This window comes from Trichomycterus rosablanca, chromosome 17 (assembly GCF_030014385.1).
Source record: "Trichomycterus rosablanca isolate fTriRos1 chromosome 17, fTriRos1.hap1, whole genome shotgun sequence".
Taxonomy (NCBI): Eukaryota; Metazoa; Chordata; class Actinopteri; order Siluriformes; family Trichomycteridae; genus Trichomycterus; species Trichomycterus rosablanca.
This window is the reverse complement of record NC_086004.1, coordinates 4,872,275-4,887,318: the sequence shown is the minus strand read 5'-3', so window position 1 is coordinate 4,887,318 and position 15,044 is coordinate 4,872,275. Positions and strand designations below refer to the sequence as shown.

At 39.5% G+C, this 15,044-nt stretch overlaps 1 protein-coding gene across 6 annotated transcripts in view; it reads left to right on the top strand.

Moving 5' to 3' along the window:
- ncanb (neurocan b) overlaps positions 1-15,044 on the top strand; it is a 145,697-nt gene that overhangs the window by 21,979 nt on the left and 108,674 nt on the right. For 5 of the 6 annotated variants that reach the window (XM_063013098.1, XM_063013097.1, XM_063013100.1 and 2 more), the window contains exon 2: positions 9,282-9,355. The exons of the other annotated variant lie outside the window; for it this stretch is intronic. In XM_063013098.1, the coding sequence (XP_062869168.1) occupies positions 9,283-9,355 (73 nt within the window). In that variant the 5' untranslated portion in view covers position 9,282. The remainder of the gene's footprint in view (positions 1-9,281; positions 9,356-15,044) is intronic. 6 annotated transcript variants of the gene reach the window in all.

The following is a 15,044-nucleotide window of genomic DNA, read 5'->3' as shown; positions in this document are numbered from 1 at the left end:
GTGTTTGTACAGCGTCTCTATGTGTTTGTACAGTGTCTCTGTGTGTTTGTACAGCGTCTCTATGTGTTTGTACAGCTTCTCTGTGTGTGTTTGTACAGTGTCTCTGTGTGTTTGTACAGCGTCTCTATGTGTTTGTACAGCTTCTCTGTGTGTGTGTGTACAGTGTCTCTGTGTGTTTGTACAGCGTCTCTATGTGTTTGTACAGCTTCTCTGTGTGTGTTTGTACAGTGTCTCTGTGTGTTTGTACAGTGTCTCTATGTGTTTGTACAGCGTCTCTATGTGTTTGTACAGCGTCTCTGTGTGTTTGTACAGTGTCTCTGTGTTTGTACAGCGTCTCTGTGTGTATTTGTACAGTGCCTCTGTGTGTTCGTACAGCTTCTCTGTGTGTGTTTGTACAGTGTCTCTGTGTGTTTGTACAGCGTCTCTATGTGTTTGTACAGTGCCTCTGTGTGTTCGTACAGCTTCTCTGTGTGTTTGTACAGCTTCTCTGTGTGTGTTTGTACAGCGTCTCTGTGTGTATTTGTACAGTGCCTCTGTGTGTGTACAGTGTCTCTGTGTGTTTGTACAGCATCTCTGTGTTTGTACAGCGTTTCTGTGTGTTTGTACAGCGTTTCTGTGTGTTTGTACAGCGTTTCTTGCTGCAGTAGCTCCAACTGACGCTTCAGTTTCTTTTTTATTGTTTTATTTATATCGTCTGATTTCCCTGGTGTGTCTTTTTGCCTGACAGTGATTGATTGAATGGTTAAATTTTTACATATTGTATTAGATAAGGGATTTGGTAACTTATATACTGATGTTCATATAATAATTTTGGGTATGATGACAGTCTATGTGTTGAATGCACGTTTGATATCTATTTTTTGTTATACTGTATGTTGATAAAATTGAATCTCAGATCTCATCTGCTTTTAGATGTCAGCTTTGGTTTGTTTGCCTGAAATTTGCTCTATGGTGTCTGTGCTTCAACCCATCACTGAGAGACTGTGTGTTTGGCTGTGTATACAGTATGCCATCTAATTAGTTGCAAACCCCATTTTCTGAAAAGTTGGGACATTTTGTAAAATGCTGTGAAAGAAAAATGTGATTTATTTATTTTTTTTAACTTTTATTTAACTGACAAAGGTGCAAAGGTGACCAGCTTAATTGTATTTTGTGAAGCAAATTTAGAATTTGATACATCTAACACACAAAGGTTACACACAATCAACAGTGTTGTCCAGGCCTTGTTTTACATGGACTTAAGATTGGAAATCGTTTTCAAAATCATTGGTATGGTAGAGAGTGAAAGACCTAAAGTATTTGTGTTCTTAAGTTAAATTTTTTGAACTGATGGAAAAAAGTGATAGCTCAGTGGTTAAGGTACTGGACTAGTAATCAAGCTGTAGCTGTAGCCTAGTGGTTAAGTGTTTTAAAGTTCAATTTTAATGATGTTGAGTTAATTGCTTGTGAACAGATTTCACCAGATTAAACAGACATTACAAGGTACACACAAAACTTCTGTACTTTAGGCTCAACATTATGCTACATTTATTCATTGAGATTAGACAATATTTTTCCCCACTGTGTGTTTCCAGTTGCAAGCCCAGCTGAAAAAAAGGTTGAGAACAATTGCCTTAATGGCTAATGCTTTAAATAACAAAAACAAAGGCACCCAGGTGGCGCAGCGGGATATTCTCCTCGGTTTGAAACTCGGCGTTGCCACCAGGCGCCATCTAGCGGGCATAATTGGCAGTGCCTGCAGAGAGGGATGACCGGAATATGTGGGTGGGTTCTTTAAACACTGTGTAAGGACCCTGATTGGCAAATAGAGGCGCCTGTGCAGAGTGCATGGGTGAAAAAGGGTTCTGGTAAAGACTGTGCGCGGGTCGGAGGAGGCGTGAGCAGCAATATACCCACCTCGACTGAAAAAAGCAGAAGATAAATTGACTACACTACATTGGGAGAAAAATGCATAAAATATATAAAAAAAAAAAAAAGTTTATTTCTGAATTTTAATTCAGAGACATTGTTTACAGAAATTAATTTAAATAATGGTGCCAATAACTGTGATCATGATTAAAATACTATAAATCACACAGCTTAATCATATCTAGCTTATGATTTTGATACAAGAGGGTTTTACTTAGGCACTTAGGTGTTTCTATGTGTGTTTGTATGTTTGTTATAGAGGGATCAGCATCTGTGGAAGCAGCATATGCTTCACACTCTTCAATTTGGATAATGGGTATGGGATAATTGAGCTAGCTAGCTGTGTTTTCATAAAGGGATCAGAGGCAGTGGGCCAGGATCGAGCACCAGAGGCTGCTCTGACATCTGGTCTGAGACTTTAGCATATTTGCATATTTTTCTATGGTCAAATGTCTCTCTCTCTCACACACACATGCTGCTTTGTCACCATCAGTTTAAATAATGCTTCACTACACCATGACAAACTCTGGTTTTGCCAAGCTAAGCTAGGTAATGCCTTGTAGATTCTTGGAAAACAATGAGGGCGGAAAAGCTTACTAAAATATGGCTAATGGCAGAACGCAGCTTCTGTCCTGCCCAGCCTGGTGCAACTCGTGCATTATTTTCTGTCTCTTCCCACCTGTTTCTCTTCCTTTTCCAGGACAATCCTCAGCACTGGGACAGATTACCCATTCAGCAGAACTTTTCTTAATGAGCCACTCAAGGACTCCAAGCCAAACACTTCCTATTTGTTAAGATGTAGGTAACAGTTTCCCACAGTCCACCTTGATTATGTGTGTGTTTTATTTGTCCCTAAAGCATACTAGCATGACAGAACCATCAGTCTGTTTTCCTGTAATCACTTTCAGTTTATTTTAGGCACAAGAGCAGGCGTCCTCCTCAATCCCAGGGTACATTAACAAATCAGGTTTGGCCCGGCACAAGTGCCACGGTGCACAAATGTGCCCACATTAAGGTTTGGCTTGCAGGACACCGTTTAGAGCCAGTAGGCTGGTAACTTTGATTAATTGAGGGGGAACTTAACAGTTCCCAGTCAGCAAAGGTAAGATTTATCCTATGCCTGTATTGTTCATTTGCTGAGAGGCAGAAAAAGCCAGGGGAGGCAAGGCAGGGTGAAATATAGCACATTGAGACTCCAGAGACCAGGGAAATAATGAAATGATGACATGGTGGCCAGGCCCCTCGGACAAAAATCTGGCTCTGTGTTATTGTCGTTTGCTCCACCAGTGTTTATGAATGTGGTTTTTATTTTGTGCTGCTTCTGAGCTGAGCCAAGTCAATTTTCTCATCTGAGTTTGTAGAAGATGTGTCAGTCTGTGTTAAGGCTTTATAAATAATAGCCAATACAACCTTCATGTGGACAGACAGGTCTTGCATTTAGGTGTATCTTTTTATTAGTTCAACAGACGCATGAATGACTTCTGTCTGAGCTGTCCTGTGTACTACTGTGTAATTTGTGGACAATACGATTCCACAAATTCCACTCTGTCGACACCATTTTTGTTTTGTGAAATTGAAATTAGCTTTGTTTGGCAGCATATTTTCAATTCATTCTACTTTTATTTGTTTACCTCTGCTTTATTCTGGTCAGGAGTGCGATGGGTCCAGTTTTCTCAGAATTACTGGGCGCAGTGCAACAACACTTATCTATTGCGGGACCTCAGGCATTCCCCTCCAGACATAGCAAATAAAATCTGTATGCAGTTGCCTGACCGGCCGATAGCACAGCTGGAGATTTGGTCCTGCGTCAGTGGGCTGGCATAACTTAATGCTGCATCACCCGAGTGCCTATATGCAGCAAAAATCATCACTTAAAAATCTAGAATAAACATATAATTATAGTCTCTGCCTCTAAATCCCAAAATTTTAAACCATCCTTGTAGAATGGGCCTTAATACATTAAGATTTAAGTTAAAGTTTTGCCTGTGCAACAGCACTCAGGCACGGCTGGTGCTTTATTGGACCCAAATGAAAATCAGACAGACGTTTGGAGATGTCAGTGCCCTGGTGCACACAAAATAAGGTTTTTGTCACCTCATTTTTCAAGTCATGGCCCTGCACTCTCACTCTTAAAGATGCTGGCGAGAGTTGCTGGATTGGAACAATATATCTGAGACTATGCAGGAGTGCTTAGATGTGACTGCCAGGCAAATTACATTGGTCAGCTGTCTTTCTGCATTGCAAATGTAGTAAAGTCTCCTGTTTAAGCCTTGGTAAGATTCTGGGGAAGGCTTGCTTCCCATCTGCTTCGTCAATAAAAAAAACAACCGGTGTTTATTATGAATTCACACAGACATAAAAACTGGCAACATTTTACTGTTAGTTTGGGACAGATTTGCTTTAGAACACATTTTCAAACATATTCAGAGTGACATCTTGGTCTGTTAAAAGCAACTGAGGTCCATTTAGAACAAGATATGAGCTACAACAAAATCTTCTACCACAGAGATCTCTTAACCACCGTAACATGTTACCACAGCCTACCACAGACATCTCCTTACCACATAACATGTTACCATAGCAGTAGACCATTTTAAAAGAGCCATATGAGACTTTACATATGTTTGAAAATGTGTTCTAAAGCAAATCTGTTTGCCCCAAACTAACAGTAAAATGTTTTATGTCTGCATGACCTTATAAAACTCTGATTGTGCTGCGGTGGATCCGATTCATTGTGCAGGAAACAGCCCAGACAGGTCACCAGTCCATCACAGGGCAGACAGGGCAATATATGTTTGTTACACACATTCAGGACCATATCTTATGTTTTTACTAATATGTAGGAAAAAAAAAAAAAAAAAAAAAAAAATACATTTTAGACAAGAACAGATTATTGGTTACAACAATGTAAAAACTAAACACTCATAGTTTGTTCAGAAAATTCAGAAAAGTAAAAAGAGGGGTGCTCGGGCGGTGCAGAGGTCTAATGCAGTTTTGGAGAGAAAGTGAATTCTTATAATGTTCATTGTGAGTCTCAAAATGAAAACCGTGCCTTGTGGCTCAGATGGTCATGGGAATTAAACTCCCAAGTGTCATTTGTTAAGCCATATGGAAGGCTGAAAGGGGGAAGTCTGGATCTATTTTTGAGGGATGGAAGGTGGGGAACAGTAAGACTCTATATTGTCAGAGGGCTTTTCATTCTGCTGATATCAGCACCAGATTCTTTATAGCTACGGTGTTTTAAATTTATGCCAAAGATTTAAACATTTTGTACAAACCATTTTGTATGTTGCTTGCTTCCACTGAACAGAGCTCAGTATTGTACTTGCACTGATTTACCTTGGCTGTTGCATCAGTAATAATTGTATTTCAGAATCATAGTTGTACAGATTTGCTTTCTTTTGCTTTTTCTGTTTTTGTTCCAGCCTTTTTGTATTTCTTATTTTCTTTCTGTTTGTGAAACATAATTGATGCATAATGGCTCACAATTGCAAAGTGTTTCTCAGTACAACACAAAAAACAAACCCCCAAAAACATTCCTGAGTAATGGGGAATTGTATCCTGCTCATTTGGATCAATCAGGGATAATAAATAAGCTTTTAGCAGAGCCTCATCGTGCACTGTTTTAGCCAGCAACCCTTCCTTAAGGTTAAGGTGGGGGGATTGGTTTCAGAAGGACACAAGGAACTGAATAAAAGTTCATAAGGCATTTTGAAATAGATTTTGTGCATGTTAATGGAGGAGAAAATAGCGCGTTTTAAAATATCTGTGACACTAAGTATGCTGAGCCAAATAACCTGTTATTATTTACTTTCAGCAAAACCCTTTACAAATATGTGCCACACTATGCCAGGTGTCATCTAACCACATAATTCCAAAGCTGTGACACAATTCATGGTCTTTGCACTAAAGGCAGCTCTTTGGTAATGCAGTGATGGGCATGACAGGACAGCCTACTGTAAACGGTGACTTTTGTTTTTTGTGTTTTTGTCCTGTAAAATGATAGACAATAATTCACACTGAATTTGAAAAAAAAAATGTTTCCAAATGTTTGATAGAAAAATAATTTTTGAAAAAAAGAAAGTTGAGTGTGTGGTGGTGGGAAAATGGCGCTCATTTCTCTTGCATGAGCGGAGTGTATATGCAGCGTATAAAGTGGAGGCGTATAAACCACAGCCAGAAGAAATGGCACTCTGGTGCATGTTGTGTTGTGCTGACAGGCTGAGAGAGTCTGAGCATGTTCTGTACTGCCTTAGTGACAGGACTGCAAATGACTGCTGCAGTGAAATGTTTTATAACATTCATTCTTTATTTGTTAGCACTATTGGCATTTTACTGAAGGCAGCTGCAGGTTCTCGGTGAGCTGATATACATCTGTGTATCAAATAACTGCAAGTAAACTGATTATGGCAATATTCAAGTCAACTCAAAATTATTATTCAAATTCAATATTTTAACTAGGTGGCACAGTGGCTCGGTGGGTAGCACTGGTCGCCTCCTCCGGGAGCTTCGATTTCCTCCCACAGTCCAAAAACATGCAGTCAGGTTAATTGGAGACACTGAATTGCCCAATAGGTGAATGGGTGTGTGTATGTGTATGTGTGTCTGCCCTGCGATGGACTGGCGCCCCCCCGGCGACCATAATTGGATAAGTGGTTAAGAAAGTGAGTGAGAGTGAATATTTTAATTAGCAGGTATAGATACATGTTTAGTAATCTTACAGTATTCAGATTTTTTTTGGCTGCTCCTGTATGTAGGGGTCTTTACAGAAGATCTGGTCAGCACCAGTTGCCCTTCCTAAAGCAACCCTCCTATTTTTATTATCTGGGCTTGGGAACGGCACTGGAAGCGCACTGACAAGTGCACCTTCTGATGGCTGGGCTGTTTTTGCCATCCCCCTGCCATGGACATTAGCCTGTCATGTCTGTGAAGCGTACTTTACCGCTGTGCCACCCAAACACTCTTTTAATAACAAGATTAATAACAAGAAAATTATGATTCAGTAAAATTAATAATTGTTATTATTGCTGTTAGGGGTTGCCACAATAGATTATTCATCTGCATCACAGTTTTTAACCCAATTTTATTAAGAGTAACTAGTAATATCAGAGCTTAAAGTCATGAATTATATCTAGGAAAGTTTATGATGAATTTGTAAACAAAACCATCATAAAACTTTTTATATTGCTGCTTTAATAATCAAATGTGGCTTTTCCCCAGTTTTCCTCCACTTGTGTTTGAATAGAATTGATTTAAAACTAACAACTTAATGCCAGGTTACCTGGTTCTACATGATTCACTTATTCAGTAGTGTTTCCATGTGGTAAAATCACTCCTTTTTAAATGGTGAAAATATCAGCGCAGAGAGATTCAACAGTACCACGTCACTTTAATTTTATTTATATCTCTTGAAGGCTGCAAATATACTGTGATAGATATTCAATGCCTTTTTGTACTGTGTGGGCAGGATCATGCAGCAGTGTCTGTCTGCCAGTCTGCTTGAGGTTCTCTATCTTTCAGCTGTCACCTTGTGGGGGCCTGCAAAAACAGTGGGGATGCAATTCATAGATACAATTAAGAGATAGAGTCAGAGCTTCTCCAGCTGAGACAGGCTGATATGAAAGATAGTGGCATGACAGCGTGGAGGCCGCAGAGCAGAGAGAAAAAGAAGTGCTGAAATGTGAGGAGTGAAAGACAGTGATGACAGGAGAGAGGAATGAAGACAGCCTGGATGAGCAAAACAACGCCACCTCATTTGTACACAGCACTCACTGAAAGAGTGTAAGTGACATTACTGAAAAAAAGGAGAATCCTGTTTCCTGGCAGCTGCAGCAGAGTAAAATAGAGCTTTATTCATATTGCCAGTTTTTATTTGGTCATGGAGATTTAATTCTGGACGTAAAATAAAAAAGCACTTGTTTTCAGGGCTAAACTTTTTTTTTCCATACTGAACAAAAGAATATGATTGAATAAATATTACATATATTAAACATTAGGTATGTTACAATTGCCTTTAAACCTTACCTGGGTGGCAAAACAGTAAATTACACTCAATACCACCTGGGATTTAGGGTTCGAATCCCCAGCTGTGCTATAATTCAGTTGGCTTTTTTCAGCAGATTTGTGTTCTTGGACTGCTGGCTACTTAAACTAGAGTAAGGTAATGTCTACTATGGAAGCACTTCTGTAAGTCGCTCTGGATAAGAGCGTTTGCTAAATGCCAAAAATGTAAATGTAAATATAAAGCTCTTTCCTTCTCTAACATGATTCTCTAGTTTGATTGTCTTAGAGATTTATCAAAATGTGGACCTTGGCTGAATGGACACAAGTTCCCACAGACACTTAAAAATTTTATGAAAAACATACCTAGAAGAGTATAGTCCATTATAAGTAAAGACATAGAGGTAACTTCAGTTAATTTGGTTTTGGATGGAAGGTCCAACAAGCTCATGGTCAGATGTCCACATACTTTTGGTCACATAGTGTAATTTTAGCTTTTTTCATTGGGTAAAGGCATAGTAAGATGTATCACGTATGTAAAAGACTTTGAATGGCACTGCTGGTTTAGGATTAGAGGTAATTTGACATGCTGCTGACTCAGTAGAGTTCAGTGTTTTGTTGATGTGCTTTTGAATGGTTTGTCCTTGTGCTTGTCTTTGAGAGAGAGTGAATGGGGCAGCTGTAACTTACACCAGCAATCCGTGGCCAATCTTTACATTCTACAGCACCGGTTTCGCCCTTGGCTGCAGAGTGTCAAACTCACAGAATCTATTATTTACTGAGAGGCTTTTTGTCTGGGTGAACACAGTACTTGTTAAATACTTCGTAGCACATGTCAGGGCGGAATAGAGTTGTCAGGCATTTGCCTGCATTTGGTCTCTCATATAAAGGGAAGAGAATGCCCTGCATGAGTGGTTAAACTGAAAACCTATTGTTTGGCCAGTGTTGCTATTCTGTCCTATTCAGAATAGAAAATCTGTCTTCTGACACATTCTTCTGGATGTGTTAGCAGAAACTTCTCCATATGGGACTTTTCTCATTTGACGCTCATTCTCAGTCTGTCACGGTAGATATTCAAAGAGTTTTGTGAAAATGTCAAGACATGGCAAATCCTAACAATTACCATGAGATAAAGGTATTCATCATGTTCAATTTGCAGACTGTGTTTGCTCCCAATGGCTTGTGGTAAATGTATGCAAATATTTGATGCCTGATGGAGCTGTTGGAAAACAGACATTTTATTCAGCAGCAGCCATCTGATTCAGCCATAAACCAAGAAAATCTAACAATTGCAGTGAATGTTTATATATATATATATAAGTCACTTTTATTTCGAGATGATGTTTCATTCTGATTTTCTGGCTTTTGTTTAGGATGTTGGCAGAGACACGTGTGGCTGGACTGCAGTCTCTCCTGGCTGCGTTTCTGCTCTTCTCATTGGAACATGGTGAGTCCTCTTTCTGGTCAACGCCTCCATCAGATCCCATTTCTTTTACAGTGTCCACTTACATCAGTTAAATCTTTATACCAGTGTTCAATCATTTTTATGCTACACTTGGTGGATTCTTCAGAGATGTGTAGGAGTCGTTCCAATGTTTAGTTCAGCATCATGACTCTGTGCTAGCATGCCTTCAGGGTAATCCACCCACAGCGTCTGCTGCATATTAGACCGTGCTGCATCCTGGCGTAACACTGTCTTCAGCTCGCTCCTCTATGCTCTGTGCTGTTGTCCTTCTATCATATAATAATTATTATAGCTCTTTAGGAGGTGGGATAGGAACAGATTGTTCTACTTTGCCTCCCTGTGCTTTTGCAAGTAAATAGGGAGTGCATGAGAAATGCTTTTATCTGTGAAAGCCTCATTTCTTTACACCGCCACCTAAAGACTTATCATCAGTCACTGTAATTCCTGTAGCTAACTGCCTTAACTCCACTATGTCCTTGTAACTGTGTGCTTAGTAAACCACAAGAGAGGAGGAAAGAGAATCCCTAAATTTAGAACCAAACACTGTGTAAAGCCAACATCAAACAATTTTTAATGTGCACAATTTCCAACCAGTCTGTCAATTTATCCGCATGTCGACTAACGGTTCTTAAGCTGCAGCTGGCATACGTCAGTCTTTTTGAGCTATAATTCTTTTATTAAAAATAAATCAGATCCTAACTGGGAACAATTTTTCATGGCTGGAATCAAAGAAAAGTAGATTTTTCAACACAAATCATGACACCAACCTACCACAGAGTAGACTCACGCAGACTAGTCTTCTTATCCCCAAAAGATGATCCATGTTTGCTTTTTGAATAAAAACAAAGATCTGTAACAACAGCACAAATAATTGCAGGTAATCTTTGCACTCTGTCTTCTTGTTAATACTGTTTAGTTCATTGTGCAGTGTCTTTTGTTGATGACGCATCCTTGGTTCCAATAAAAACTGGTGCAAATGCTCTGAAGAGCACGAAGGTTCTAAGGAGCCTGAACAGAACCAGTTTAAGATCTAGAGTTATTTTGGTCAAAATAGGTAAAAGAGAGAGTTTATCATTACTATATATTAATAGTTGACTCAATTACAGAAATGATGTTTGTAATGTTTATACTGGCCTATACTGATTGTCCTTTTCAAGCCAGAGAACTTGATGGCACTTCTGGACATGGTTTACAAAAGGCACAGTAAAGTTTTAAGTAGCATTTGTAAATGTCTGGATCTCTGTGTTGTAGTGCTTAACAAAGGTTTGTCAAAGGAATCCCTGATGAATGACGGTTCTTGATGCAGTGCCGTCTGAGGGATCAGAGATCAGGGGTGTTCAGCTTAGCCTTGTGGGTGCAACAAATTTCTCCAGATAGCTTCAATTGTTTAATTATGCACTGTAGATGAAGACATTTGCACATCCTCTCTGATCTTTCATAGCAGAACATTGTTTTTAAACATTTCAATAACTTTTCTTGTTAAACTACTAGCCCTTTAAGTTTCCCCGTCCCAACAGTTTTTGCAACGTGTTGTGGGTCTGAAATGCAGGAATGGACGTATATTAACAGTAAAATTGACCAGACAAACCATAAGATATCTTGGGTTCATACAGTCCGCTAGGAAAGTCAAAGCAAATGTAAGAAACACTTCACGCTCCCATGTCAAGACTCATACTGCTCCCGCCGTTAAAATCTAATTCATTCAGTGTCATGTACAGTCTGCTGGTTCCCCTGAAAACTGAACCGTCTTGGCATGAAATGAAATAAAAAAAATAAGTTCAGTTTTTATTCAGTGTGACTTTCCTTCTGCACTGACTCACCACATGATGTCTGTAGTTAAATAAGTGTTCTCAGTTACTCCTAGTTTGCAGATATTTCTGAAGATGTCTCTAACTTCCATCCTTCACTGTGTAGGACTGAATATGAAAATGAATGACGAGGGTCATTGGAAAGTTGGTGGAAATATGGAGTGAGGGTAAAAGCATCTCAGTTATTTTGACGGGCTGGAAAATCAAACAGCCCCCAGCCGGGTCTAATAAATGTGCCATTACCCGACGCAGGGGAGGATATTAGTCACAAATGCAGCCCCAGAGCATGTTTATGTGAGTGTGAGTGAGACTCACTGAAACATTAGTTAATATTGAGGGAGTCGCTGAATGGAATGGGTTTCATTTATTTCTATATCATTTATCATACAAACCCCAGTTGGGACATTGCAATCAAAACAAGAATCTGTGGCTTGTCAATTCTCCTAAACCTTTAATTAACTGAAAGAGGTAAAACACACTGCAACACACTCAAAACAGTTTGGACAGAGGTAAGTTTACCACTGGGTTACACCTCTTTTTTTCTATTAATTAAAGTGTTTAGTTATTTGGATGCTAAGTTTAGTAATAGTAGCAGTTTTAGCAAGTGGCAAACACTTTAACTGCTATTATTCTTGCTTGATACAAGACTTCAGCTGCTCAACAGTCCATGGTCTTTGTAATGAGTCTGGCTGAGCCATTGGTGAATCGGGCCAGTTACAGATGGCAAATGTGGCAAGAAGGTGCAAATGATCGATGTGTCAGGAGGGAATGTTTCTACATATCATGGTTTCCCTCTCACAGATTAGCCAGCTCCTTTGGCAACCTACCTTTTCTCTGAAACCATTTTCCACCTTTACCTTTTCATGGGAACTTGGCCGGGGTCGCAGTGGTTTCAGGCCTCTGACAGCTGTTCACTTTTGCACTTTTTAATCTTTGGCACAGAGAACTCGATGTCCATTTTCCCCAAAAACAAGCTAAAACATAGAATTATCTGACCACAGCACACTTGCCCACTGTATTTTGGTCCATATGGTATAAGCTCGAGCATGAATACCAATTCACCCGTTGCTCGTGGAATGTTTTATATATATATATACAGTGTATCACAAAAGTGAGTACACCCCTCACATTTCTGCAAATATTTTATTATATCTTTTCATGGGACAACACTATAGAACTAAAACTTGGATATAACTTAGAGTAGTCAGTGTACAGCTTGTATAGCAGTGTAGATTTACTGTCTTCTGAAAATAACTCAACACACAGCCATTAATGTCTAAATAGCTGCAACATAAGTGAGTACACCCCACAGTGAACATGTCCAAATTGTGCCCAAAGTGTCAATATTTTGTGTGACCACCATTATTATCCAGCACTGCCTTAACCCTCCCGGGCATGGAATTCACCAGAGCTGCACAGGTTGCTACTGGAATCCTCTTCCACTCCTCCATGATGACATCACGGAGCTGGTGGATGTTAGACACCTTGAACTCCTCCACCTTCCACTTGAGGATGCGCCACAGGTGCTCAATTGGGTTTAGTCCATCACCTTTACCTTCAGCTTCCTCAGCAAGGCAGTTGTCATCTTGGAGGTTGTGTTTGGGGTCGTTATCCTGTTGGAAAACTGCCATGAGGCCCAGTTTTCGAAGGGAGGGGATCATGCTCTGTTTCAGAATGTCACAGTACATGTTGGAATTCATGTTTCCCTCAATGAACTGCAGCTCCCCAGTGCCAGCAACACTCATGCAGCCCAAGACCATGATGCTACCACCACCATGCTTGACTGTAGGCAAGATACAGTTGTCTTGGTACTTCTCACCAGGGCGCCGCCACACATGCTGGACACCATCTGAGCCAAACAAGTTTATCTTGGTCTCGTCAGACCACAGGGCATTCCAGTAATCCATGTTCTTGGACTGCTTGTCTTCAGCAAACTGTTTGCTGGCTTTCTTGTGCGTCAGCTTCCTTCTGGGATGACGACCATGCAGACCGAGTTGATGCAGTGTGCGGCGTATGGTCTGAGCACTGACAGGCTGACCTCCCATGTCTTCAACCTCTGCAGCAATGCTGGCAGCACTCATGTGTCTATTTTTTAAAGCCAACCTCTGGATATGACGCCGAACACGTGGACTCAACTTCTTTGGTCGACCCTGGCGAAGCCTGTTCCGAGTGGAACCTGTCCTGGAAAACCGCTGTATGACCTTGGCCACCATGCTGTAGCTCAGTTTCAGGGTGTTAGCAATCTTCTTATAGCCCAGGCCATCTTTGTGGAGAGCAACAATTCTATTTCTCACATCCTCAGAGAGTTCTTTGCCATGAGGTGCCATGTTGAATATCCAGTGGCCAGTATGAGAGAATTGTACCCAAAACACCAAATTTAACAGCCCTGCTCCCCATTTACACCTGGGACCTTGACACATGACACCAGGGAGGGACAACGACACATTTGGGCACAATTTGGACATGTTCACTGTGGGGTGTACTCACTTATGTTGCCAGCTATTTAGACATTAATGGCTGTGTGTTGAGTTATTTTCAGAAGACAGTAAATCTACACTGCTATACAAGCTGTACACTGACTACTCTAAGTTATATCCAAGTTTCATGTCTATAGTGTTGTCCCATGAAAAGATATAATGAAATATTTGCAGAAATGTGAGGGGTGTACTCACTTTTGTGATACACTGTATATATATACTGTATATATTTGATAATGAATGGTGGCTACTCAGTTTGATAATGAAATAAATAGTGGATGTGTTTCTTTTAAATTAAAAAAAAGAGAAAAATCCACTCTGCAGTATTAGATCTGTTTATTATGTGTATATTAGACTGCATAGCTTTTTCTGTTTGTGTAGGAGCAGACCACCACTTAGCAAACTGAAGAAGAAATGTTGAACGCCCACACAGTAATTGCATTTATTTGATTTAGGGAGAGAATATTACCTTTATATATAATCTCAACTGTGAATTAGCAATCTCAAACAAATGTTTTAATTATTGTTTTATTGCTCCGGCTTTGCTGCAACTATTAATTTGTTTTCATTTTTCTGTAATATATCAAATACAGTATACAATATGAATATATTTTATATGCATATGTATTCTATAAGTTTATTTTATGTTCTACTGAAAGAAATTAGAATCAAGCTGGAATACGAATTATATAAAAGGCTCATAATACCAGCCTGAATCTAAAATATTTCCTTAATCTGGGAAATGTACAAGATTAATTACTTCACTCTTTTTAAAAGAAAATAAAACAAATGCTGAAGTAAACAAACTTTAGTTTTTTTTTTTTTATGAGGCCATGCATTATACTTGGCTCTATCAATATTAATACCACATACAGTTTCCTTGCTTTTGCTTCAGGCTGATAGATTGCTAGCACACTGTTATAGCATTCTTTTTGGGTTCTCAGAAAAATATATATAACTGGGAACATGCTAGATAACCTGAAAAAATGAGAAAAATGTCCAGCATAGATTCAATGAATCATTGTCCAACCAAAACTTTCAACCAGAAATGTTTTAATTCAGCCTTTGTCTCACACTTTCAGTTGGACATAGCTACATGTATAAAAGCTGTAATAAACAGATACAGTGCCTTGCAAAAGTATTCAGCCCCCTTGAACTTTTCAACCTTTTGCCACATTTCAGGCTTCAAACATAATGATATGAAATTGTAATTTTTTGTGAAGAATCAACAACAAGTGGGACACAATCGTGAAGTGGAACGAAATTTATTGGATATTTTAAACTTTTTTTAGAAATAAAAAACTAAAAAGTGGGGCGTGCAATATTATTCAGCCCCTTTACTTTCAGTGCAGCAAACTCACTCCAGAAGTTCAGTGAGGATCTCTG